Source organism: Hyperolius riggenbachi, chromosome 9 (genome assembly GCF_040937935.1).
Source record: "Hyperolius riggenbachi isolate aHypRig1 chromosome 9, aHypRig1.pri, whole genome shotgun sequence".
NCBI lineage: Eukaryota > Metazoa > Chordata > Amphibia > Anura > Hyperoliidae > Hyperolius > Hyperolius riggenbachi.
In genome coordinates this window covers 38,673,746-38,701,289 of record NC_090654.1, presented here as the reverse complement: position 1 = coordinate 38,701,289, position 27,544 = coordinate 38,673,746, and the positions used below count along the sequence as shown (strand labels likewise).

Below are 27,544 nucleotides of genomic sequence, written 5' to 3'. Positions count from 1 at the left end.
CACACACACACACACACACATCTACACACCTCCCCCCCCCCCCCCCCCCCAATCTCTCCACATAGCAGAGTGGCAGAGCGGAGTAATATTTACAGTACCTACTCCATCGCTGTGTCGGGCCTCTTCTGTTCTTCCTGGCAGCTGCACGCTCTATACTTCCACACATCCAGCTCCTGATCACATGATATGCCTCATGGGCCAGAGAATGGCTGCATAGAGCATGAGGCTGTCAGGAAGACCAGAGGAGACTTGAAGCTGCACTGAAGCAGATAAATATTAAACTGCTTCACTGTACAGCTCGGCAGAAGGGGAAGGGGCCCCCATGGTCACTATAGTTTGAGACTATTCAGTACCGTAATGTTAAATCTTAATCAACATTTTGGCACAGACAATGTTCTAGATTTTGGCCCCTTACGTGAGTGAGTTTTACACCCCTGTAACACAGTGGCTTAAAGAGACACTGAAGCGGAAAAAAAAATTATGATATAATGATTGGTATGTGTAGTACAGCTTAGAAATAAAGCATTAGGAGCAGAGACATGTTTAATATTGTTTCCAGTACAGGAAGAGTTAAGAAACTCCAGTTGTTATCTATGCAAAAGAGCCATTGAGCTCCACGACTTTCAAAGTCGCAGAGAGCTCTGTCTTCTGAAGCGTGTTATCTCAACTGTCAGTCACTGTGGCCCATATGCAATTCACTTTTTCACCTGAGTTTTCTCCTAGGAGATAATTTTCATCTTCTCTTTAAATTAACTTTTCAGCATTTTACAATTGTAAAAAGAACCCAAAGGGGGTGAAAAAGTACTATTAAAATTATTTTGAGTATTTTTGTGCTTTTCGGGTGGCTTTAAAGCCATTTTATGATAAGGTGTGAAATTATCTCCTAGGAGAAAACTCAGGAGAAAAAGTGAATTGCATATGGGTCTGTATCTTCTTTTTCTCTCCAGAGGACAGGTCAATAGTTCACTAGCCTGCTCTGTAAAATCATTTAGAATGCTGAGTAGTGTGTAAACTGCAAATATTAGAGAATGATGCAATGTTATTAAAAAAACACTATGTAACTGAAAATGAAAATCTGAGAATATTTTCTTTGCTACTAATGTTCTAGTAATTATCCGTACTACACAACCAATTCATTATATCATATATTTTTTTTCACTTCAGTGTCTCTTTAACTCCCTCAGTGCCATCTGCAAACGTGAATTTTAAATGAAGAATTTTTTTTTTCCCGTGAAGTTTATCGTGCTGTGACTAATATTTTAGAGCAGAGAGGAAGTTCTGAGTTTAGGTCCACTTTATACATACAGCAAGATGTGTCCTGCAATATACTACATACTGTACGTAAAGCATGCAAGTCTTCATTCTTCATTCACATCCTATGATGGCCTCAATTCATGGAGCTTTATCAAACACTTTATCAAACGCTTGATAAGTTACCTCATGGGTAAAATCTCATTTTGAATTCACTTAAGGTGTTACATGTTTATCAAATGTTTTATCGATAAAACATTTGATAATTCTATAACACCTTAGTGAATTCAAATAGGATTTTACCCATGTACACAATGTGCGAAAGGCTAAAGGACCACTATTGCTAAAATTGTAACATTTAAAATTAATGTTAATGTTAATGCATATGTATAAAAAGTACAAGTAAAATGCACTATAAATTACTCTTTTTCCTATGTCACTGTCACTTACAGTAGGTTGTAAAAATGTCATCTGACAGGTTTTGGATCAGTCCATCTCCTCATGGGGTTTTCTCTTAAAGGGCAACTGAAGAGAGGTATATGGAGGCTGCCATGTTTATTTCCTTTTAAGCAATACCAGTTGCCTGGCAGCCCTGCTGATCCTCTGCCTCTAATACTATTAGCCATAGCCCCTGAACAAGCATGCAGCAGATCAGGGGTTTCAGACTTTAAAGTCAGATCTGACAAGACTAACTGCATGCTTGTTTCTGGTGTTATTCAGATACTACTGCAGAGAAATAGACCAGCAGGGCTGCCAGGAAACTGGTATTGATTAAAAGGAAATAAATATGGCAGCCTCCGTATACCTCTTACTTCAGTTCCCCTTTAAGGATTTTCTTTCTTTTCAAAAGCACTGAACTGCCAGAAGAGTGCGCGATCGAGTAGGGAGGCTGGTCGGCATCTTTGTATAGATCCTTTTAAGGCACTCCTTTGTAAAGAATAAAGGAAATGCTGATAATCTCTCATGAGGAGATGGACTAGTCCAAAGCCTGTCAGATCGGTGAGATTTTTGATACCCATTGTAAAAGCAACATAGGGGAAAAAAAGCTGTTTATAGCAATTTAGGGCTGGTTCAAAGGGATGTCAGAACCAGCTGCCGGCGGCAGTGCAACATCTCATTCTAAATGCTTTTCTGCAAGCTTGCAGACATTTGTCAGCTTTTGCCGGTGCTTCCTGGCATGCAGCATTTTTCATCCTCGCAGGGGGACACGGAAGCATGGTGGTAAACCATCCTGGAAGCAGCATGTTGCTTTGCTAAGCGCCGGGCAGACGACAGCAAAAATACGGGGTTTGAAACGCAACAGTTGTACAAACAACGGTAAACGTTAGTACCGATGGCTGTCCATCTGAATGGACAGCGTTAAAGAGAAACTGTAACCAAGAATTTAACTTCATCCCAATCAGTAGCTGATACCCCCTTTCCCATGAGAAATCTATTCCTTTTCTCAAACGGATCATCAGGGGGCTCTGTATGGCTGATATTGTGGGGAAACCCCTCCCACAGTGTGATGTCAGGACCATGGTTCTGACATCGCACTGTGGGAGCCTTGTTGCATTGTGGGAAATAAAAGCTGTTTACAGCTGTTTCCAACTGCCAAAAAAGCAAGCAGCATCTCCTTCCACTGACATCACCTGCCAGCAGTAAAAAGGTCACCATGTGATAAATGTCAGAATGTAAATGAGGGAGAGGAAAGATTTTACAATGTGGAAACACGGACTGAATCATTGATACATAATTATTGTAAAAATGAAGCACTTTTTTATTACATTATTTTCACTGGCGTTCCTCTTTTAGCAACGTTTGTGTGAACCAGCCCTTACTCTGAAAGAAATGTACGGCTTAGAAGTATGTGCACACGTGTGTTTTCAATTTTACAATTTTACGCAGTAGTGGTCCTTTATTCTCCCACATGCACATGCGGCATTTTACTACATACAGAGCATGCAGCAAGTGCGCTCCAAAACACACCACACGCAGCAGGCGTGAGCCTAAACACACTACATGCCACTGGCGTGATCCTGAACACAGCACACGCAGCAGGCATGAGCCTAAACACAGTACATGCTACTGGCGTGATCCTGAACACAGCACACGCAGCAGGCATGAGCCTAAACACAGTACATGCTACTAGCGTGGTCCTGAACACACTACATGCCACTGGCATGATCCTGAACACACCACATGCAGCAGACGTGATATGCAGCAGGCATGCTTTTGGACACACTGCATGTAGCATGCATGATCCTGGATGCACTACATGCAGCACGCATGATCCTGCACATGGGACCCTTGCAGAGAGGAAGGAGACAACCATACCTACAGTGACATGAAATGAGAAAACATCTGGACAGCAGAAGAATGCATCCATTAATCATCTGTTTGTGCATCACTTGTGCAAGCACTTATTGCGTGTATAACACTAGAGACGCCCAATAAGGTGGCAATAATTCCAACTTGCACGCAACTTGCAATTGGGACAGTCAAAATCATCAGGAATTACATCTGCTTGGCTCATTTCCAAGTTGAATACAATTTGCATTGAGTAACTGTGCAAGCCAGAATTATTTACATTTCATTTACCATCTGTGTTCATGACGTGTCCTGCCCCGTGTGTGACATTTACCCTCGCTCAGGACCCCAAAACTGCAAACTGCCCCATCAATCTATTCTGGAGACGCCCAACAAAACCAGAAGCAATATCAGTGTGGTCAGCTGACTGCAGCATAATCAGTGTAGTCAGGTGACTGCAGCATAATCAGTGTGGTCAGCTGACTGCAATATTATCAGTAGTATGGTCAGGTGACTGCAGCATTATCAGCAGACTGGCCAGGTGACTGCAGCATTATCAGTGTGTTCAGGTGACTGCAGCATTATCAGTGTGGTCAGCTGACTGCAGCATTATCAGTGTGGTCAGCTGACTGCAGCATTATCAGTGTGGTCAGCTGACTGCAGCATTATCAGTGTGGTCAGCTGACTGCAGCATTATCAGTGTGGTCAGCTGACTGCAGAATTATCAGTGTGGTCAGCTGACTGCAGCATCATAAGTGTGGTCAGCTGACTGCAGCATTACGCAGCATTATAAGTGTGGTCAGCTGACTGCAGCATTTTCATTGTGGTCAGCTGACTGCAGCATTTTCATTGTGGTCAGCTGACTGCAGCATTTTCATTGTGGTCAGCTGACTGCAGCATTTTCATTGTGGTCAGCTGACTGCAGCATTTTCATTGTGGTCAGCTGACTGCAGTGTTATTAGTGAGGTCAGATCTCAGTGTAGCATGGTCAGGTGACTACATCATTATTTAGCAGGGATGCTCAACTTCGAATTCGAGTGAAACCCTGAATAGTTGTTATCCGGATTTCACCCTCCTAATTACAATCACCTGTGCTTCTCCTTCGGAAGGAGGAAGTGTTTGTACTCACGTGACCGCCGCGTGGACCGTATCGTGGGAGGCGCCGAGGGACGGACCGAAGAATACGTCAGCTAGGTAAGATTGGACCCCCTCCAGCCCGCACAGGTGATTGTAATTAGGAGGGTGAAATCCGGATAACAACTATCCGGGTTTCATTCAAATTCGAAGTTGAGCATCCCTGTTATTTAGTACTGGCAGGTGACAGCAGCATAATTACTGATGTCAGGTATCTGTAGAACAGCCAGTATAGTAAGGTGACAGCAACATTATTAGTGAGGTCAGGTGTCTGTAGCACTGCCAGTATAGTAAGGTGACAGCAGCATTATTAGTGAGGTCGGGTGTCTGTAGCACTGCCAGTATAGTAAGGTGACAGCAGCATAATTACTGATGTCAGGTATCTGTAGAACAGCCAGTATAGTAAGGTGACGGCAGCATTATTAGTGTGATCAGGTGTCTGTAGCACTGCCAGTATAGTAGGGTGACGGCAGCATTATTAGTGAGGTCAGGTGTCTGTAGCAATGCCAGTATAGTAAGGTGATGGCAGCATTATTAGTGAGGTCAGGTGTCTGTAGCACTGCCAGTATAGTAAGGTGACAGCAGCATTATTAGTGAGGTCAGGTGTCTGTAGCACTGCCAGTATAGTAAGGTGACAGCAGCATTATTAGTGAGGTCAGGTGTCTGTAGCACAGCCAGTATAGTAAGGTGATGGCAGCATAATTAGTGAGGTCAGGTGTCTGTAGCACAGCCAGTATAGTAAGGTGACGGCAGCATTATTAGTGAGGTCAGGTGTCTGTAGCACTGCCCGTATAGTAAGGTGACGGCAGCATTATTAGTGAGGTCAGGTGTCTGTAGCACTGTCAGTATAGTAAGGTGACGGCAGCATTATTAGTGAGGTCAGGTGTCTGTAGCACTGCCAGTATAGTAAGGTGATGGCAGCATTATTAGTGAGGTCAGGTGTCTGTAGCACAGCCAGTATAGTAATGTGACGGCAGCATTATTAGTGAGGTCAGGTGTCTGTAGCACTGCCAGTATAGTAGGGTGACGGCAGCATTATTAGTGAGGTCAGGTGTCTGTAGCACAGCCAGTATAGTAAGGTGACAGCAGCATTATTAGTGAGGCCGGATGTCTGTAGCACTGCCTGTATAATAAGGTGACGGCGGCATTATTAGTGAGGGCAGGTGGCTGTAGCACTGCCAGTATAGTAAGGTGATGGCAGCATTATTAGTGAGGTCAGGTCTCTGTAGCACTGCCAGTATAGTAGGGTGACGGCAGCATTATTAGTGAGGTCAGGTGTCTGTAGCAATGCCAGTATAGTAAGGTGATGGCAGCATTATTAGTGAGGTCAGGTGTCTGTAGCACTGCCTGTATAGTAAGGTGACGGCAGCATTATTAGTGAGGTCAGGTGTCAGTAGCACAGCCAGTATAGTAAGGTGACGGCAGCATTATTAGTGAGGTCAGGTGTCTGTAGCACAGCCAGTATAGTAAGGTGAGGGCAGCATTATTAGTGAGGTCAGGTGTCTGTAGCACTGCCAGTATAGTAAGGTGACGGCAGCATTATTAGTGAGGTCAGGTGTCTGTAGCGCTGCCAGTATAGTAAGGTGACTGCAGCATTTTTAGTGAGGGCAGGTGGCTGTAGCGCTGCCAGTATAGTAAGGTGACAGCAGCATTATTAGTGTGATACGGTCGGTGTCTATAGCACTGCCAGTATAGTAAGGTGACGGCAGCATTATTAGTGAGGTCAGGTGTCTGTAGCACTGCCAGTATAGTAAGGTGACGGCAGCATTTTTAGTGAGGACAGGTGTCTGTAGCACTGCCAGTATAGTAAGGTGATGGCAGCATTATTAGTGAGGTCAGGTCTCTGTAGCACAGCCTGTATAGTAAGGTGACGGCAGCATTATTAGTGAGGTCAGGTGTCTGTAGAACAGCCAGTATAGTAAGGTGACGGCAGCATTATTAGTGAGGGCAGGTGTCTGTAGCACAGCCAGTATAGTAAGGTGACGGCAGCATTATTAGTGAGGGCAGGTGTCTGTAGCACAGCCAGTATAGTAAGGTGACGGCAGCATTTTTTAGTGAGGTCAGGTGTCTGTAGCACAGCCAGTATAGTAAGGTGACGGCAGCATTATTAGTGAGGACAGGTGTCTGTAGCACAGCCAGTATAGGAAGGTGACGGCAGCATTATTAGTGAGGTCAGGTGGCTGTAGCACAGCCGAATAGTAAGGTGACAGCAGCATTATTAGTGTGATCAGGTGACTGTAGCACTGCCAGTATAGTAGGGTGACGGCAGCATTATTAGTGAGGTCAGGTGTCTGTAGCAATGCCAGTATAGTAAGGTGATGGCAGCATTATTAGTGAGGTCAGGTGTCTGTAGCACAGCCAGTATAGTAAGGTGACGGCAGCATTATTAGTGTGATCAGGTGTATGTAGCACTGCCAGTATAGTAAGGTGACGGCAGCATCATTAGTGAGGTCAGGTGTCTGTAGCACAGCCAGTATAGTAGGGTGACGGCAGCATTATTACTGAGGGCAGGTGTCTGTAGCACAGCCAGTATAGTAGGGTGACGGCAGCATTATTAGTGAGGTCAGGTGTCTTTAGCACAGCCAGTATAGTAAGGTGACGGCAGCATTTTTAGTGAGGTCAGGTGTCTGAAGCACTGCCAGTATAGTAAGGTGATGGCAGCATTATTAGTGAGGTCAGGTGACTGTAGCACAGCCAGTATACTAAGGTGACGGCAGCATTTTTAGTGAGGTCAGGTGTCAGTAGCACAGCCAGTATAGTAAGGTGACGGCAGCATTATTAGTGAGGCCAGGTGTCTTTAGCACAGCCAGTATAGTAAGGTGACGGCAGCATTTTTAGTGAGGTCAGGTGTCTGTAGCATTACATTGCTTAGGAGCTGTAGCAGCAGTAAATGAGCTGAACTGTGAGGAGAGAGGGGAGGCAGTGTTAAATATGGGGGAGGGTGAGGGGTGATCTTTGCACAGCTAAGTGTTAGGCATATAGGGGGAAGGGAGGTTTACCAGTCAAGCATATGTAGCACCCCCCATCTCTGATCTATATATAAAGACTGTTCTGACAAGATGAGCTATTTTGTCAATGTGAGCTTGCCATAGGAATTACACATCATAAAAGGATAGTTAAATCTACAAAATCGTCCTTCCATGTAAAAATAGGCTACCTAGTCATATACTGAAGAACCACCGTTTTAAATTGAATCTGAATGCACAGACATGAATCACAATTCACAGACATGAAAGGCTAAAGTATAAAATACACGAAGAACTCTAAAGAAACAAAAAGTACAGAAAGAGAAATTATTGTAATTCATTCAGAGGCTTGTGTGAAGTAACATGACAAGCTGTAAGAATGGGTGCAGAACAGGGGTTTATGTAAGATAACGCTGGAAAAGATCAGGACACCTTTGCCCCCCCCCCCCCCCCTCCATCACTTTCACAGTCAACCATCAATCTCCTGTGTGGCCCACGGTCATCCCCAGGTCTCCTGTGTGGCCCACAGTCATCCCCAGGTCTCCTGTGTGGCCCACAGTCATCCCCCGGTCTCCAGTGTGGCCCACAGTCATCCCCCGGGTCTCCTGTGTGGCCCACAGTCATCCCCTAGTCTCCTGTGTGGCCCATGGTCACCCCGGTCTCCTGTGTGGCCCACGGTCATCCCTGGTCTCCTGTGTGGCCCAAGGTCATCCTCTGGTCTCCTGTGTTACCCGCAGTCTTCCTCTGGTATCCTGTGCTTCATGCAGTATTCTTCTGATTTCCTGTGTTACCCGCAGTCTTCCTCTGGTATCTTGTGCTACATGCAGTATTCCACTAGTCTCCTTTGCTACCCATAGTCATCCTCTGGTTTCCTGTGTTACCTGCAGTCATACTCAGGTTTCCTATGTCACCCCTGGACACCCTCCAGTCTCCTGTGTGACTTATGGCCTTCCTCTGGTCTACTGTGTTACCCAAAGTCATCCCCTGGTCTTCTGTGTTTCCCATGATCATCCTCTGGTCTCCTGTGTTTCCTGCTGTCCTCCTCTGGTGTTATGTATGGTCATCTTCTTGTCTCCTGTGTGGCCCAAGGTAAGTTTCTTGTCTCCAGTATTACCCACAGTCATCGTTTGGTCTCCTGTGTGACTCATTGTCTTCCTTAGGTCTCCTGTGTGACCCACTGTCATCCTCTGGTCCTTTGTGTTACCCACAGTCACCCTCCAGTTTCCTACATGAACCATGGTCACCGTCCAGGCTCCTGTGTCAACCAGGATCAATTTCTATGGTCTCCTTTGTCAACCATGGTAACCCTTCAGCCTCCTATGTAACTCATACCCATGCTCTGCATTCATGTATCACACACAGTCATCCTTTACTCTTCGATGCAACCCATAGCCACTCTCCAGTCTCATATGTCAACTTTGGCCCTCCTACTGTCTCTTATGTCAACTACAGTCAATCCCCTCCTTGTCCACCTTGGTCTTGTGTCAAATATGGTCAACTTCCAGTCTCCTGTGTCAACCATGGCCACCTCTGGTGTCCTGTATCTTCACTACTGTATAGCAGGGTAGCTCAAATTAATGGTCAGAAGCCTTTGGCATATATGCTTTGATGCACCTGTGTGAGAATACTGTTTATGCAGAGTCAGTACCGATAGCCTGATCTGATGCATAGAATGATGTAACGGCAGCAGTGGCAGATTCCAGTGATTCAGTCACCTGCAGATGAGCAACACTCATTAATGGGTCTCATATGTTATATGTAATTATATGTAATAACGATGTGACATGAAATTTCCTCTCTGGAGATGACAGGTTATTTGCAGACAGCTGTACCTTCTACCATCTACGACATCACCAAGGTTCAACAGTGGCAGGACATGCTGGAACTCTAGTTCCTCAGCCTGGCCGAGCTCCTTCACACTCTCACAGTACCTACAAGCCGGAGAAGAAGACTTGCAGGTGAGAGCTGATTGCTGCTGTGTTTGACGTTTACAGCCCCCCCCCCCCGGGATAGTCAGCAGTCAGGGATGGCATTGCTGAGCGTCAGGAACACTGTGTGTCGAAACAGCTCGCCAAGTGCTGAGCCAGAAACGTCGAGGGAGACATCTGGCCAAACATAATCACCAGCAAGCTTGCTGGAGCCGAGAGGAGCGCCGGGGAGTGCGCCAAATCATTGTTTTTCACCGTTTGTTGCCTTGGCCGAGGATATTAACTCTTTACATGAGATGTTGCAAGCACACGCCGCCTGAGATAAGGCATATCACTCACCACCATCTTGTTAATGTAGACCCAGCAGTCCTCCGGGAAGTCCTGGAGCATCGGAACCAGGAACTGCAGGCAACCGTCCCAGTGACACAACAGCAACATCATCCCAATCAGGTTGAAGATCCGAACCACAGCGCTGGCCAGGTCATAGGTCATGTGGAAGATCTGACCAACAGATTACATTCGTTAGACCTCTATTAGACATTTCTGCATGACATCAGTATTATCACATCTCTAATTCAAACGCCTTCCTCTGGCCACGCTCATCACTCTTTGAATGATCACCTACTGTACATTCAACCAGCACCCAGAAGGAGAGGTATACAGTACAATTGTTTAAATTAAGATGGCAAGATATCACTTAAAGTATACCTGGCCCAACCCAAAGCTACCTACTGAGCAGGGCCGGATTTAGGCCTAGGCCGCCTAGGCTATGGCTTAGGTCACCACATGAGCAGGGGCACCAATGCAGCAGACTAAACTGGTGCAGTATTTGCAAGCTTGAAAATGCTGCAATGCAGGAAGATCAGGTGAGGGCCTGATCTCCCTGCTGCCAGCCACCTGTGCAGCAGCCACCTTGCTCTCTTTGCACAATGGCATTGTGGCGGGTGGCTATGGACTTGGGTAGCATTGGAGACAAAGGGGAAGAGGAAGCTTCTGCATTGGAGATGAGCACAGTAGTGAGTGACACTGATGGCTGCTGCAGGTGTGGAGGCGAGCTGTACTGAAAGAGGGGGAGTGGGAAAAGGAGGGATTAAGGGAGTCATCAAATTACCTATGCTGGAGGGAAGGAGGAGGGGCCTTCTCGCTTCCTATACTGAAGGGGGGCGGTTGGTGGCCTTGAGCAGTAAAGTGTACAAATCCGGCCCTGCTACTGAATGCATAGCGGTATGATCGTGCTGAATCCACACACCTCTGTGCATCGTCCAGTCCTCGTCATCATGCCTTTGAAAAATGTGACTATTGCCTTAACCACTTGAGGACCGCAGTGTTAAACCCCCTAAAGACCAGGCCATTTTTGTTGAAATTGGCCACTGCAGCTTTAAAGCTAAGCTGCAGGGCTGCACAACTCAGCACACAAGTGATTCTCTTTTCTCCCCACCAATGGAGCTCTCTGTTGGTGGGGTCTGATCGCTCCCCCCCCCCCCCCCCCCCGTGTTTATTTCTTTTTAAATAAATATTTCTTTTATTATTTTTTTGGTACTTATCCGTTAGCCGGGCGCATCCGGCAGGTGGCGCTGTTGTAGCTAATTTCAATCACAAAACTGTGAATGTAAACGCCGGATGCGCCCGGCTAAACTGTATGTAATGCGCCCGGCTAACTGAATGTAAACGCCGTAGGTGGTAACAATATGTATATTAAAGAAGAGAGTTAATTAAATGACAAATAAGCCGGCGGCAATGTGACAGATCAAGCCGCCGACTTGCTTCGTGTCTCGCTCTCCTCCCCCCTTGCCATCTCTCGTATAGAGCCCTGGGGGGGGGGGGACACGACATGCGTGTCCCCCCAGAGTCGTTTGTCGCGGCAGGGAATCCTGCTTGTTTTATTGCGACGAACGACTCTGGGGGGACACGAGTCCCCCCCCCAGGGCTGATGATGTCACTGGAAGGTGATGCTGCTTGCTTTTTTTGGCAGTTGGAAACAGCTGTAAACGGCTATTTCCCACAATGCAATGAGGTTCACATACAGGAAACTGCCAGGACCATGGTCCTCAGAGTTTCTTGTGGGAGGGATTTCACCACAACATCAGCCATACAGAGCCCCCTGATGATCCGTTTGTGAAAAGGAACAGATTTCTCATGTAAAAGGGGGTATCAGCTACTGATTGGGATGAAGTTCAATTCTTGGTTACGGTTTCTCTTTAAGTCAAATATTCAGACAGGAAGAGGCGGGCCTGCTGTGATGTTCCTGCCTATCCCCCTCCCATTCCCTCCTCTTCCCATTCACTCTCATTGTGGCAAGCCTGCCGCTTCCTGTCTGAAAATATGACTTTAGCCAAAAGTCATACTTTTCAAGGATTGATTAGAGAGAGAGACTGGAGGGACTGAAGAAAGGAGAAGACAACACACAGAGGTACAGCAAAGTCCCCATTATTCAGAACTCAGGCAACCGAAAGTCTCATCTAACCACCATGCCTGAGGGGGATAACAGGGACAGAACTTTTGGGGGTTTTCACGTCATAAACTACTTACCGATCCCCCGGGCACTGTCTTCTACGCATCCTGCAGTTCCCATCAGCTTTCCGGCGTCCATGCATGGCAACTGGCATGTCACCTGACCCAATATACAGCGGATATCGGAAAGCTGCTAGGAGCTGCAGGATGAGTAGAAGAAGACGCCTAGAGGATTGGTAAGTAGTTTCTGCTGCACGGGGGGAGGTTAGTGCTATTTTTGGCAGCTTGCTCAAGCAATCGACAAGCACAGGTATCCGGCATCAGGCAATACTCACCTGTGCTGGATATTAGGGAATTTTCTGTATTTGGATCCAGCATGAACCTCTATATTTCCCTTAGGTAGCTTTGCCTCACATCAGGTATATTTTAACTCCCAAGGAAGACCACATACCAAAGCCGAGAAACGCAATACAATTTTATTATAACATTTTCAGACAACACATTTTATGGGTATTCCTCACACCTCCTCAGGCCTATTTTGTACCTAAAAATAATCAGAGTAACGTGAAAACGTGTTGTTTTAAAGTCTTCTGATAAAACCTTTATTGCTTCTGCTCCAATTTTGGTATGTGGCCTTCTTTGCTTCACCTCAAATCTGCATACATTTGCATAATATTAGCATCAAATTTGCATCAATCCAGAACTATTAGGAATAAGAATTATTAGGATCCATAGTTAAAAACTGCTACTAGGTTTCATGTTAAAACCTTGATGTCACTGCTATATAAATACATAATAATATTATAATGATAATATGATAGGACATTAGTCTATGGCTATGGTAGGGATTAGATTGTGAGCTCCTATGAGGGACAGTCAGTGACAGGACTATGTACTCTGTAAAGCACTGCAAAAGATGTTGGCATTGTATAAATACTAAATGATAAAAGTGTCAGGCAATTGCCTCCGCTATACTTGCTCTATGGTTCTTATTCCTTTTCATACTATCCAAAACTACAACAAGTTTACTAAAACTCCTAGTACTGTACTTGAAAGGAAACAACCACTCATTCAATCACAATCTACAGTAATCTTCGTAGTCATAGAATGAAACAAAATGAACATACACTACAGTGACACACAATACAGGGACACACAATACACGGAAACACAACTACCATGTAGCAATGATTTGATTGGGGCAAATTTCTAGAACACATTTTTGAGAGACAAAGGATTGTAAATTATTTCAGTGGGCTGTACATTGGAACAACATTAAACATGACCCAAATGTACCCTTATGTAGCAGAGTCTTTCATATTTACTAATACTCTAACCTAAGACATTCCGTTTCCCAGCCAGGTTTGAATCCCAGCTAGAGCACTATCTGCATAGAGTTTGTATGTTCTCCCTGTGTCTGTGTGAGTTTTCTCCGGGCATTCCCGTTTCCTCCCACATCCCAAAAACATACAGATAAGTTAATTGGCTTCCCTGTAAAATTGACCATAGACTACAATGGACACATGCGTGGCCACGCACACCCAGCAACTGTTTTGGGCACGCCCCGGCCCACCCTCCATTGTGCGCTGCGACTCTATTTATTGTCGTCACAGCCGGGTAGTCGCATGCCCGGAAGAATCGCGACGGTGTCCACGCTGGTGGTCCTTGCTCCTCTATTCTCCTCACTGGTAAGCGCGCACTTACACTGACCGCAGGACCAGTTCAAGTAATAATTGGCCCCTTGGGCAAAATTAGCCTGGGTGCCCCCCAAAAGACACAACCCAGACCAAAAAGCATCAGTAGAGGCCCTTTATTGCAGCCAAATTTCCCTCCTGGGCCCCTGAGCTGGCTGCTGACCCTCCCCCAATCACCTCCCAACTTAACAGACTCTGCAGAGTCCCTGGGGAGCAACAGTTAAGATGGGGAGGGACACCTTGGGGGCCCCTACAGGCTTTGGGGCCCTCTAGGAATTGCCCATTTTTTCCTATGGTAGCTCTGGCCCTGACTGACCGGCGGCATTACCGCCCTGACTGGCACTTGTGGTTCTTTCTTCTGCCTTTATGGTTTGGACAGGCACTTTCCTGGCCACCATCGGTCTCTGACCTCTCTCCTTTGCACACCATTATCCTCCCATGGCTTGCACCTTTCCACCCCTCTTTCCTTCCTTTTCTTGTGCATTGCACCTGCTCTTCTAGCACCACTTCCTGCCTTTGTATGTTCACCTACAATTTCTCTCTGTGCACCCCAGGTTAGGAGTTTGTGCATGTGTTATGCTCCATTATCTGCAATATATTATGCAATCATTTTGGTCAATTGGGCTGTTGCCATCCAGTTGTTTTTATTTTTAGATGTTTTCAATCTTTTCATATGGTATGCAAATAAAGGCTATTTTTGATTAGACTCAATTTGTCCTGTGCGGTTCTTAATAACCACCCTGGCGTTCTGATTAAATCGCCAGGGTGGCTGCGGGAGGGTTTTTTTTAAATAAAAAAAAAACTATTTCATGCAGCCAACTGAAAGTTGGCTGCATGAAAGCCCACTAGAGGGCGCTCCGGAGGCGATCTTCCGATCGCCTCCGGCGCCCAGAATAAACAAGGAAGGCCGCAATGAGCGGCCTTCCTTGTTTTGCTTACATCGTCGCCATAGCGACGAGCGGAGTGACGTCATCGACGTCAGCCGACGTCCTGACGTCAGCCGCCTCCGATCCAGCCCTTAGCGCTGGCCGGAACTTTTTGTTCCGGCTACGCTGGGCTCAGGCGGCTGGGGGGACCCTCTTTCGCCGCTGCTCGCGGCGGATCGCCGCAGAGCGGCGGCGATCAGGCAGCACACGCGGCTGGCAAAGTGCCGGCTGCGTGTGCTGCTTTTTATTTCATCAAAATCGGCCCAGCAGGGCCTGAGCGGCAGCCTCTGGCGGTGTTGGACGAGCTGAGCTCGTCCAGACCGCTCAGCAGGTTAAAGGGCCAGCTTTTCTACTTAGTTACAATGGACACATGACTATGGTAGGGATTGTATTATAGGTTCCTTTGAGGGAGTTAGTGACAAGACTATATACTCTGTAAAGTTCTCTATATAAATACTAATAATAATAATAATAATAATAACAACAAATTCTGTTTGAATCTGTTGCTGTCAGTTGTGAAACAACTCTTTCCTGCATGCAGTGGTTTGCATTGCCATTCATTTGGCATGCCTCCAATTCAAAATGACAGCAGACCATGCAACAAACCCTGCCAATGGTACAGCTCATACGTCAGTCTGAATACGGTCCCCCTTCAGCATAACATGGCCCGAGACGCAGTGACGGTTCTTCTGTGAAGCAATGTGAATCACGTGCTTCAGGGCAGCAACAATTAAAGGGCGCCGGGCGGCAAGAGGTGGTTCCCCAACCTAAATGTCCTCCTCTTCGCACTCCATCTCCTCCTCTCTAGATGCACGGCGCCACTTCACTCACAAGATCTCAGCCTCCCAGCGATGGGATCTCCATCCAACCGTCCAGCATCCTGTATCTATGGCTACAGCGGTGCCTCATGTAACCTGTTACATGCTGCCGGGTCACATGAGGCACCTCTGTAGTCAGAGAGGAAGCAGGACTTCACATGTGGCTGGTGATCCCATCGCTCATCTGCTGAGAGCGGGTGAGTGATGTGGCTCCAGTGCAGCACATACCCGGCATCCTGGGGACCAGATGTTGCGGGCCAGCAGGGAGGAGATGCTTGGAGGGGGGGGCGTCCTCACAATGTATTGCTTCAGGCGACAAGAAGTCTATAACCAGCCTGCCGGGACGTGAGCAATATCTCAAATCCATTTACATGGAAAAGAACAAAAGGTATGTAAAGCTTAATAACAATAACAAATATAACTTGGGGATAGTTTTATCTATATATTTTCTTCTTCTTCTTTGAAGGCCACTAACTACTGCATGAATTACCCATAGAAACCAATCAGATGCAAAGACTCGAAATCTGTTATTTCACAGTGCATCTGGTTAGCAGCTGTAGTGCAACACTGACTGTTCTTATTTCAGATATTTTCAAAGAGTAGACTCAGGCTCGTGAAAGAATTTAACACATACATATCAAACTCTGGCCTGTGGGCCGAATCTGGCCTGCAGAGCCATAAGATTTATCCCATAAGTGATTTTCCCACTTTGCATTATGTTGGGCCAACTCCAGACCACCAGGGAAGCTTAACTGGATGGAGCTCAAGTCCTAGATCTCCAGGGAAGCCATATGGGGAAAGGGAAAAGCACTAGACACCAGGGAACTGTATAGGGGAGGGAAGGGGGCCATTAGACCACAGGGAACTTTAAAAGGGAGAGAGTTGGACACAAGACATTAAAGTTTGCCCGCCACTTTCGTCCCACTTTGTATTTCGGTTTGACACACCTGATAACATATTATAGCACCTGTCTTATTTGAAAGCTGGTAGTTGATTGTTTAGATGTTGATGGCTTCCATAAGGAACTGAAGGTACAGCACAGTATGGTGTATACATAATTTTTACAGAAACAAAATGTTATCTATCTATACTCAAATGGCATTAAGAATTCCCCATTGAGTCCAGTGGGTATACTTTGTAGGATGTCTATATATTTTTGTGTGTGCTACTGTCTCACCTCCTCCCACTGATGGATATATCGGATGAGTCGTGAGAGTCGAAGCAGCCGCAGAAGGCTGAGGATTTTCGTGAATCTCACAATTCGCAAAGCCCTGGCCGTCTTGTAGACTTCAGAGTCCACACGCGTCTCCAGGTCCACAATGAGAAAGATGTAGTCTACAGGGATAGAGGATACAAAGTCCACCAGAAACCAGCTCTTCAAATACTTCATCTTGATTGTGTGTGGGTCCAGAATGATCTCTGTATTGTCCTCCACTACAATGCCTGTGCGGAAGTTCAGGACCAGGTCCGCCAGGAAGAATGTGTCTGAAAGAACATTGAAGACAATCCAGGGTGGTGTGTTCTCATCTTTGAAGAAGGTGATCCCCACCGGCAGGATAATGAGATTCCCCACCATGAGGAGGAGCATGATGAGGTCCCAATAGAACCTGAATGAAGGGGAGGAGGAAGAGATAGATGGGGAGAGAAAAAGACAGGTGGGAAGGGAGAGGAAACATATAGAAAGAGGAAGTGACAGGTGAAGATGAAAAAGAGACAGATGAGGAAGAAACATGTGGGGAGGAAGAGCAGCTTGATAGGAGGACAAAAAGACAGGTAGAGATGGAAAAGAAGCCGAAGTGGAAGAAACAGGTGGGGAGGAAGAAGAGACAAACAGGTAGAAGATAGGGAATGAGAGTAAAGAGAAAGAGATAACAGCAAGACGGTAGGAAAACAAGGAAAAGAATCGACCATTGGTGGGAGAGAGACAGTAGGGGAAGAAGAAATAGAGAAAATAGACAGGGAAAAGAGATAGGTGGAGAAAGAAGAAACAGAAAGGAGAAAGAGGTAGGCAGTATGAGCAAGAAGAAAGAGAAAGGAGAAAGAGGTAGGCGGGGCGAGGAAGAATAAATAAAAAGGAGAAAGAGGTAAGCATGGCGAGGAAGAAGAAACAGAAAGGGAAAAGAGGTAGGCGGGGTAAGGAAGAAGAAACAGAAAGGGGAAAGAGGTAGGCGGTGCGAGGAAAAAGAAACAGAAAGGGGACAGAGGTAGGCGGTGCAAGCAAAAAGAAACAGAAAGGGGACAGAGGTAGGCGGTGCAAGCAAAAAGAAAGAGAAAGGGAAAAGAGGTAGGTTGGGCGAAGAAGAAGAAACAGAAAGGGGAAAGAGGTAGGCGGGGCGAGGAAGAAGAAACAAAAAGGGGAGAGAGGTAGGCGGGGCAGAGAAGAAGAAACAGAAAGGGGAAAGAGGTAGGGAGGGCGAGGAAGAAGAAACAGGAAGACGGGGAGGGGAAGAAGAAACAGAAAGGGGAAAGAGGTAGGCGGGGTGAGGAAGAAGAAACAGGAAGTGGGAAGAGACAGATGAAGCAAGGAAGTGTCAGGAAAGAGAAAAAACAGACTCAAGGAAGTAGAGACATAGGAATAGAATAGCAGCATGGCCAAAGTTATTGATGGAAGTAACACAGATACAGTATAGTCCACATGAAAGAAAGCCAAAATCATCCCACAGTGAGTAAGATTTTGCATATATGCACATAATAAAGAGAGCAAATGTGAGGATCAGGATGACAATAATAGCAACAGTGAGTAATGCGATAACCGTAACAAGATAGCAAAGAGTAGAATAACGATTATAAGACAACAAGAACCAGAATGGCAGTTATGGCACATGGAATATAAGGAGGACATTCAAAGCATAGTGTGATCAGGATGACGGTAACAGGACAACAGGGATTGCATTTACAGAGATAAACCCAGACAAAATATAAACAGTAAAAGCACCCCAGGGTACAGACAACAGATAAGAAAAGTAGAGAGGAAGAAAGAGAAGAAGAAAAGGACACATTAATACAAGAACAGCCTCTAGAGTTATGTGACGTAAAACCAACATAGAGAAAAAAAGGTCATGAAAAGACTGTGATATATTCCACCAATAGGTCATGGATTCAGAAATGTTGGATATTTGCCAATGATAATCTAATCACCCAGGTGAATGTAGGTCCAGGGACAACTTTCAGTGCTGTGCATGTACTGTGTGTGGTTAATAAAGGCCATACAGACTAGATAGACCAACAGGAGGTGCGCAAAAGTGTAAGGTACTGCAATGTTCAGTGCAGAAAAAAATTATAAATCATAAAAGAGTGTAAAAAAGACTGATCCTATCTCAAGAAGGAGGCTCAAAATACATAATAAAAAAAGGTTCAAACTTTTATTCGGCACTTAGGACAACGTGTTTCAGGGCAGAAGCCGCTTCCTCAGGGCAATTAGCGTGCCTGTTGGATAGAAGAAATGAATCTCGGGTGCCCGAGATAGGCTCAGTCCAGATATATAAATTATTATTTTTCTGCAGTAGCTTCCGCTTTTGGGCACTACCTGTTTGTCTGTTCGGTTTATCTCAGTTACACTACTTCGGAAGGGGACTCACCCCTCAACCTGGCTGTGGCATGGACCTCTGTTTTGGCAGCTGAGACCAGTATATTCTTCCCAAAGGCCGAGTGAGGACGTTACTTCCCCACAAGCCCATAGGAGTGGTTGCCTCTTGGAGCAACCCACACTTGTGAGTATATATCTTCTACATACATTCTTCTGTCCATTACCTGGCTAAATTACGTCAAAGCAGGCTCCCGGTGTACGTGTGTGCGTTTTATCTCTACTAGCACCGGCCATACAGACTAGTCATATAACTATCCTGTAGGAGAACAATCTTGCAGGTCCATCAGGCCTGCCACTTCTGTATTCTATCCCATAATCCTCTGTTACTGGACACATGAAGCTGGTACTATGAGATTCTATAATTATCCTGCAGGAGAATAAAGCTGCTAATCTATCATGCCTGCTACCTTTACTTTCTGCCCATAATTATCAATTACTGGAGATGTGGGGCTGATGCTATGTGGACCTATTATTATCCTACAACAGGATAAACCTCCTGATCTATTATGGCTGTTGCTACCTCTTCTTTCTACCCATAATCCTCTGCTACTGGAAACATGAAGCTGGTGCCATGTGGACCTATCATTATCCTACAACAACATAAACCTGCTGATCTATCACGGGCGGCTGCCACCTCTTCTTTCTATCTCAAAATCCTCTGCTACTGGAAACATGATGCAGGTGGTAAGTAGTCCAAATCATTATCCTGCAGAAGGATAAAGCTGCAGATCCATCATGGCTGCCACAAAGGCCATGGCCTTGGGAGCTGAAAAAGCAGAAGGAAGGGCTGCAGGACTTGGGGAGAAATAACAAGCCACATGTCAAAGTAAAACTTTCCTGGTCCAAAGCCGCCCTGCTTTGCTGTACACACACCCTGAATTCCAGAGCTCTGTGCATCTTCCTTACTTCCTGGTGTACTCCATTACTGGAAACATGCAGGCGGTGCTATGCAGCCCTAACATCATCCTACAGGAGGATGCAGCTGCTGATCTATCATGGCTCCTATCTCATATTCCTCTGCAGCGACGTGCTACAACTTAATCAAGCATGCAACAGGAACCAGAAAATGTGCGTTGACAATTGTTGATCCCATTATCTGGCTGCTGATCACAGTTGACAAGCAATTAACTAATCTATTTACCTATACATTTTTAGATGCACCAACACACATTTCCAGTTCCTGTCAAATAAGAATTTATATATATTCGATCACTTTTTCAATCATTGCTGATCGTCTGGTATGAAGAGTAAAACCTGAGTACGTAAGTTCTCATACCACATGAAAGTGTGGCAATTTGGCCAATCGTTGGTCAATCAAAACTCTGGTATACACTTTCAATCATGATTGTTCAATCACCAACCAATTACACCACCTCCATGTAGTATGAGGGTGAACAGATATTGAATATTACAAGTAGGGATGGCCCTGCCAAGGAGAACTCATGGAGAAGCATGTGATCAGTTTGGTCAGCTGATAGATTTGTAAGGTTCTGATTTGCTGTGATGACTTCCTGGTTTAACACATGATCATGACCAGCAAATCAGAACCATACAAATCTATCAGCTGATTAAACTGATCACATGCTTCTCCATGAGTTCTCCTAGACAGGGCCATCCCTAATTACAAGCAGGTTGTGTAGGTAAAGCCCCATACTACATGGAGGTGGTAAACACGGCCAGTGATTGGCCAATCATAATTGAAATAGTGTAACACGTTTAAACTCCCCCATACTCCTGGGGGTTTGATTCCTTCCTGATTTTAGGGTCTAAAAGTGGTACAATTTTTTCATGTGCTTTTAGACCCTAAAAGGAAGAAACAAATCATACCACGAGCGAGCCTGGAGCAACCCCTGCACTTATGCACCTCCCTGGGATCCAGCGCTGCAGTTCTCCCTCCATCCTCTGGGTGGCACTGTAACCCTATAGTGAGATTGCCAGTGGTCGTCATGATGATAGTCGGCGATCTCACCAGAGGGATGCAGAGCCGCTGTGGACAGAAAGAGTAATGGCAGCCAGCATTTGGATCGCTCGAGAGGTGAGTGAAATCGCCCACTGTGCACAATGCTCTGCATGGACCTCCCGACAGTTGAGTGTAGCTTGGGGTTACTACTCTGAGCTGCGGTTTTCCATCCCAAGTCTAGCTCGTGGTTACCACTAAGGAGGTTAAAGGACAACTGAAGCGAGGGGGATATGGCGGCTGCCATATTTATTTCCTTTTAAGCAATTTATTTCCTTTTAAGTTGCCTGGCTATCCTGCTGATCCTCTGCCTCTTATGCTTTTAGCCCTAGCCCCTGAACAAGCATGCAGCAGATCAGTTGTTTCTAACATCATTATCAGATCTGACAAGATTAGCCGCATGCTTGTTTCTGGTGTTATTTAGACACTACTTCAGCCAAACAGACCAGCAGGACTGCCAGGCAACTGGTATTGTTTAAAAGGAAATAAATATGGCCGCCTCAATATCCCTCTCACTTCAGGTGTCCATTAAAGGATACCCCCGTGCAAAAACTATTTAAAAACAGGGGAAGCAGGCATGTGTAGTGGGTTCTCCTCATGCCCACTGCTCCCTTCCCCCCTGCCCGTTCTCTGTTCCTTTCCGTTATTGCATACTGATCCCCCAACCTTATCTCCTGTTTGAAGTGGTTGCAGCTGACTGCACAGGCACTGCCCAGCAACGTGCATCCTTGCTCGCAAGCATTTTACATAGGCACAATTTGTAGTTGTGAGGTAGTGTTCCTACGCAGAGTGACCTGGCCGCGGGAGCAAGCATGTGCATCACCAGACAGCGCCTGCGCAGTCAGCCACAACCACTTGGACCAGGAACTAAGTTCGGGGCATCGGTACGTGGGGGAGCAGTGGGCATAAGGAGAGCTCACTACACATGCCTGCTCCTCCAGTTTTTGCGGTAAGGTATCCTTTAACATGGCAGGACAAACCTGTTGACCCATCACAGCTGCCTTCTCTCCCATAAACTCCTTCTGTCAGAAACATGAAGCGGTTTCTGTCCTGCTGCCATAAATGTAATTTGCGGTCAAACTTTCCTAAATGTTACCGTTGCAACAATTTATGGCTGAAAAAGACGAGCGCACGCCATGAAGACGAGATTATAAAGCAGAAATGACGAGTCTCTGAAGATCAGCAGTCTGGACGTCACACGGTCGGGTAATGGACTCGTACGCGAGTGATAATGGCACACTCCTGACACTGAGGCCATCTCTTGCTTGTGATGTCAGGGGTGCCTCCAGGTCAGATGGGACGACTGGCAGAGGCTCCCGCTGCAGCTAAATCCTGGCTCTTAATGAAGATATTGTTTGGAGATTAGTCACTTGCCCTCCAGCAGCAGGATGACTTTCAATCTCCGCACGCAGCTTATGGCTGATGCTGCTGATTAGAGCGTGCAGGGGACGCAGGCGAGGGCAGGCGGCAGCCATGGATATAGGAGGCAGGTACATTTCTGGGTGTTATATAGAGACAAGTGTTGGCAAAACCTGTACCTGTCAGTTATCCTTCACTCCCAGGATCCTCTATTCTCACTTTGGTCAGTGTGTGCTATAATATATAATGACCCCTTGCTCATTGTTCTCACTCTGAAACATGCTATACAATCAGGCCCAGATTTACATCACAGGAGCCTATAGGCACAAATGTCCTGGCATCCAAAACTTGCATCAGAGTTGGGACAAGGTCATCCAGCACCCAAGGCAGAGACACCAAAGTGCGCCCCTCCAGCCCTCCCACCCCAGCTGTCACACACTGATTGCTATTAGACTAAGAGGGCCACAGGGCCCACAATCTCCCCAACGCGTACGTTAAAAAGGGGCGCTGGGAAAAAAGGGCGCCGGGTTTTTAACGATAAGCATGGATAACGTTTAAAATTGTATTGTACTGTATTTTGTTTAAAATTAATGTTTTTTAAAGTTATAAATCATTAAATAATGTGCATTAAATCGGCAATTGTAAAAACGTTAATCTTTCGTTTAAATAGTGAAACGTATAATAACGTTTAAAAAAAAATTTACTAAGTAACCCTCCCTGTACCTACCCCTAACCCCTAGACCCCCCTGTTAGTGCCTAAACCTAAGACCCCCCTGTTGGTGCCTAAACCTAAGACCCCCCTGTTGGTGCCTAAACCTAAGACCCCCCTGTTGGTGCCTAAACCTAAGACCCCCCTGTTGGTGCCTAAACCTAAGACCCCCCTGTTGGTGCCTAAACCTAAGACCCCCCTGTTGGTGCCTAAACCTAAAACCCCCTGTTGGTGCCTAAACCTAAGACCCCCCTGTTGGTGCCTAAACCTAAGACCCCCCTGTTGGTTTTTTCGTTTAAAAATAATGTAAAAAAAAAAAAAAAAAAAAAACTGTTTTTCGTTTAAAAATAATGTTTGGGAAAAAATATTGTACTGTTTTTCGTTTAAAAATAATATTTAAAAATGTATAAATCATTAAATAATGTGTAATCATGAGAAACAGTAATAAAACATTAAGTCTCCGGGCGCCGCTTTTAAAACGTTAGTTTTCTCCGGCGCCCTTTTTTCCTATCGGGCGCCCATTAAACGATATTTATTATAGGAGTGAATGGCGGCGCCCGATTTGTCCACTAGCCTCAGGCGCCCGAATTTACTGTTTCCCTCCCCAACACCTTAATATCTAGTTATCTGGCTTGCAGTCACTGCCATGTATCCCCTTTTCTTATTTCTTTCTGCTTCAAACACAATTAGGAATGACAGCTGAATGAATTGTGCGCCCCCTCCTACACTGCGCCCTGAGGCTGGAGCCTCTCCAGCCTATGCCTCGGCCCGGCCCTGCTTAGCATTAGGAAGCAAAGGAACCCTCTGTATTAAGTAGCTAGAGTTGCCCCTGACTGAAGGGAGATCTCATCAGTGGAATGCCGAGAGCTGGGGGATTAACCTCTCATTTACACTCTCATGAAGACTCTGCACAGGGAAGCAGGAAGGGAAGTAAGCCGCCTTTCCATCATCAAGCGCCTATAGACACATGCCTACAGTGCCTTATGGTAAATCCGGCCTTGCTATACAATAAACCCTAAGCATCTTTTTTACTTTCATTTTATACTACACAGTGATGTCCGTCTGTCCTTCACCATACTATAAGTCTCACTCAGTCTACAGTATATTAACAAGCTGACACATCATGCATTCCAGTAGCTCTGGAGTTGTGTTTGGCTTTCAGGGACAACAAAGGGATGATTTGCATATTCAGCAGTGATGCATTGTGGAAGACATCATATGCTCAATTCTGCCTGAATATTTCCTAATACCTTCTGTTTTAAGAAGGCACACTTCTGTTTTGCATAGCGTTTTAGTAAGGGGGCTCTTTGGCGGAGCAGTGCTTTTCAGCGCTGCTAGATTTGGGCGCAGCCAGCGCCGCCATAGACTGTAATGGGAATCAGTCTATAGCGGCGCTCAGTGAGGAAGGTCGGCTCCGTCAGAAGACGGAGCCGAAGTTGCTTAAAAAACACAATAATTCGGCCTCCAGCAATCGCTGGAAGCCGAATTATTTCATTCCCCCACTATCCATGTCGGCCTGGAGGGGGAATAGTAATTAAAACGCCCCGGACTTGTGCAGAAGCAGGACCAGCCATTTAACAGCTGGATCCTGCGCCCAAGTCTACCAGCGCCGTATTCAAATGTACGCCTCTTTGGTCCTTTTTAGCCCCTTACAGCCTGGGAGTTCTGGTGCACCTGAAGCTTGCTAGGAAATCTGTAACTCAGTCTATACTACACAGTAATCCCTGCCCAGCTTTTTACACTCTAAAGGCTGGTTTAGACAGGCGACGGGCATATCAACCAGCAGCTCGGAATCTCGCTCAAATGCTTTTCTGCTAGAATCACTGAGCCAGTCGCACCATTATATAGAGAGCCCTGAGCTGCAGAGAGTGTGCAATAACATACATGACAGCTGAAGAATAAACATGGCTGCTCACATAATCACTGAGTAAGTCACACCATTATGTACAGAGCCCTCAGCTACTGGCAGTGTGTGATAACATAAAGGACAGGGCAGAACTGGATAATAGATATGGCTGCTTACATGATCACTGAGCCAGTCACATCATTATGTACAGAGCCCTCAGCTCCAGGCAGTGTGTGATAATATACAGGACAGTGCAGAGCTGGAGAAGAAACATGACTGCTCACATAATCACTGAGCCAGTCACATAATTATGTGCAGAGCCCTCAGCTCCAGGCAGTGGGCCTGATTCACAAAGCGGTGATAACTCAGTTATCACGCCTAAAAGACTTTAGGCGTGATAACCTTTGCACTAGCAAAGTTATCACCGCTTTGTGCTGTAACTCGCGCGCAAGGTCTTGCGTGCGCAAAGTCCCATAGGGCTTAAAGCGCGTGAAGCGCGGTGCGCTGCGCGCACGCCTGCGTGATTGCGCACGCAAAACTTTGCGCGCGGGAGCTTCGCACGAGTTACTTCAGATCACACCTAAACTAAGTTTAGGCGTGATAAAGGGCTTTTCACAGGCGTGCAAAGTGTTTGCACCGCTTTGTGAATCAGGCCCCAAGTGTTATAACATACAGGACAGTACAGAGCTGGAGACTAAACATGGCTGCTCACATACTCACTGAGCCAATCACATCATTATGTACAGACCCCTCAGCTGACAACATGACAGCTGCAGAATAAAAATACCTGTTAACATATTCACTGAGCAAGCCATGCCATTATGTACAGACCACTCAGCTGGAGGCAGTGTGTGATAATATATACACGACAACTGCAGAATCAACATGGCTGCTCACATACTGAGCCAGTAACACCATTACGTACAGAGCCCTCGGCTCCAGGCAGTATGCGATAACATACAGGACAGTGCTGAGATGGAGAATAAACACGGCTGCTCACATAATCACCGAGCCAGTCACACCATTATGTACAGGGCTCTAAGCTGCAGACGGTGTGCAATAATATACAGGACAGTGCAGAGCTGGAGAATAAAACATGGCTGCTCGCATAATCACTGAGTCAGTAACACCATTCTATAGAGAGTCCTCAGCTGCAGGTAGTGTGTGATAACATACAGGACAGCACTGAGCTGGAGAATAAATATGGCTGCTCACATAATCACGGAGCCAGTCACACCATTATGTAGAGAGCCCTTAGCTACAGTCTGTGTGTGATAACATATAGTACATGACAGCTGAAGAATAAACATGGCTGCTCACATACTCACTGAGCCAGTCACACCATTGTGTACAGAGCCCTCAGCTCCAGGCAGTGTGTGATAACATGCAGGACAGTGCAGAGCTGGAGACTAAACATGGCTGCTCACATACTCACTGAGCCAGAGTCCTAAGGTGCAGGCAGTGTGTGACAACATACAGGACAATGCATAGCTGGAAAATAGACATGGCTGCTCACATACTGAGCCAGTAACACCATTACGTACAGAGCCCTCGGCTCCAGGCAGTATGCGATAACATACAGGACAGTGCTGAGATGGAGAATAAACACGGCTGCTCACATAATCACCGAGCCAGTCACACCATTATGTACAGGGCTCTAAGCTGCAGACGGTGTGCAATAATATACAGGACAGTGCAGAGCTGGAGAATAAAACATGGCTGCTCGCATAATTACTAAGTCAGTCACACCATTCTATAGAGAGTCCTCAGCTGCAGGTAGTGTGTGATAACATACAGGACAGCACTGAGCTGGAGAATAAATATGGCTGCTCACATAATCACGGAGCCAGTCACACCATTATGTAGAGAGCCCTTAGCTACAGTCTGTGTGTGATAACATACAGTACATGACAGCTGAAGAATAAACATGGCTGCTCACATACTCACTGAGGGCTGGTGCACACCGAGCGGCTTTTTGGGCGTTTTCAGATCCGCTTGCGGCTGCGGATCTGCTTGGTCAATGTATCTCAATGGGGTGGTGCACACCAGAGCGGCAGGCGTTTTGCAGAAACGAAAAATGCCTGGGTGAGGCATTTTTTGGATTTCGGATGCGTTTCTGCCTCAATGTTAAGTATAGGAAAAACGCAAACCGCTCTGAAAAACGCCTGTTCAGAGCGGTTTTGCAGGCCTTTTTGTTACAGAAGCTGTTCAGTAACAGCTTTACTGTAACAATATATGAAATCTACTATGCTGAAAACCGCAGCAGCAATCCGCAAAACGCTAGCAAAACGCCTCATAAAAATAAAAAAAAGCGTTTAAAAATCTGCTAGCATTTTGCGGATCTGCTAGCGGGTTTTGGTGTGCACCAGCCCTAAGCCAGTCACACCATTGTGTACAGAGCCCTCAGCTCCAGGCAGTGTGTGATAACATGCAGGACAGTGCAGAGCTGGAGACTAAACATGGCTGCTCACATACTCACTGAGCCAGAGTCCTAAGGTGCAGGCAGTGTGTGACAACATACAGGACAATGCATAGCTGGAAAATAGACATGGCTGCTCACATACTCACTGAGCCAGTCACACCATTATGTAGAGAGCCCTCAGCTGCAGGCAGTGTGTTTATAACATGAC

At 46.1% G+C, this 27,544-nt stretch overlaps 1 protein-coding gene across 1 annotated transcript in view; it reads right to left on the bottom strand.

The window, feature by feature from the left end:
- The window catches only part of HCN3 (hyperpolarization activated cyclic nucleotide gated potassium channel 3), a 70,837-nt gene that overhangs the window by 13,414 nt on the left and 29,879 nt on the right, over positions 1 to 27,544 (bottom strand). The window contains exons 2-3 of the mRNA XM_068252553.1: positions 16,635 to 17,064; positions 9,908 to 10,069 (exon numbers count right to left, since the gene is read on the bottom strand). Coding sequence (XP_068108654.1) covers positions 9,908 to 10,069; positions 16,635 to 17,064 — 592 coding nt within the window. The remainder of the gene's footprint in view (positions 1 to 9,907; positions 10,070 to 16,634; positions 17,065 to 27,544) is intronic.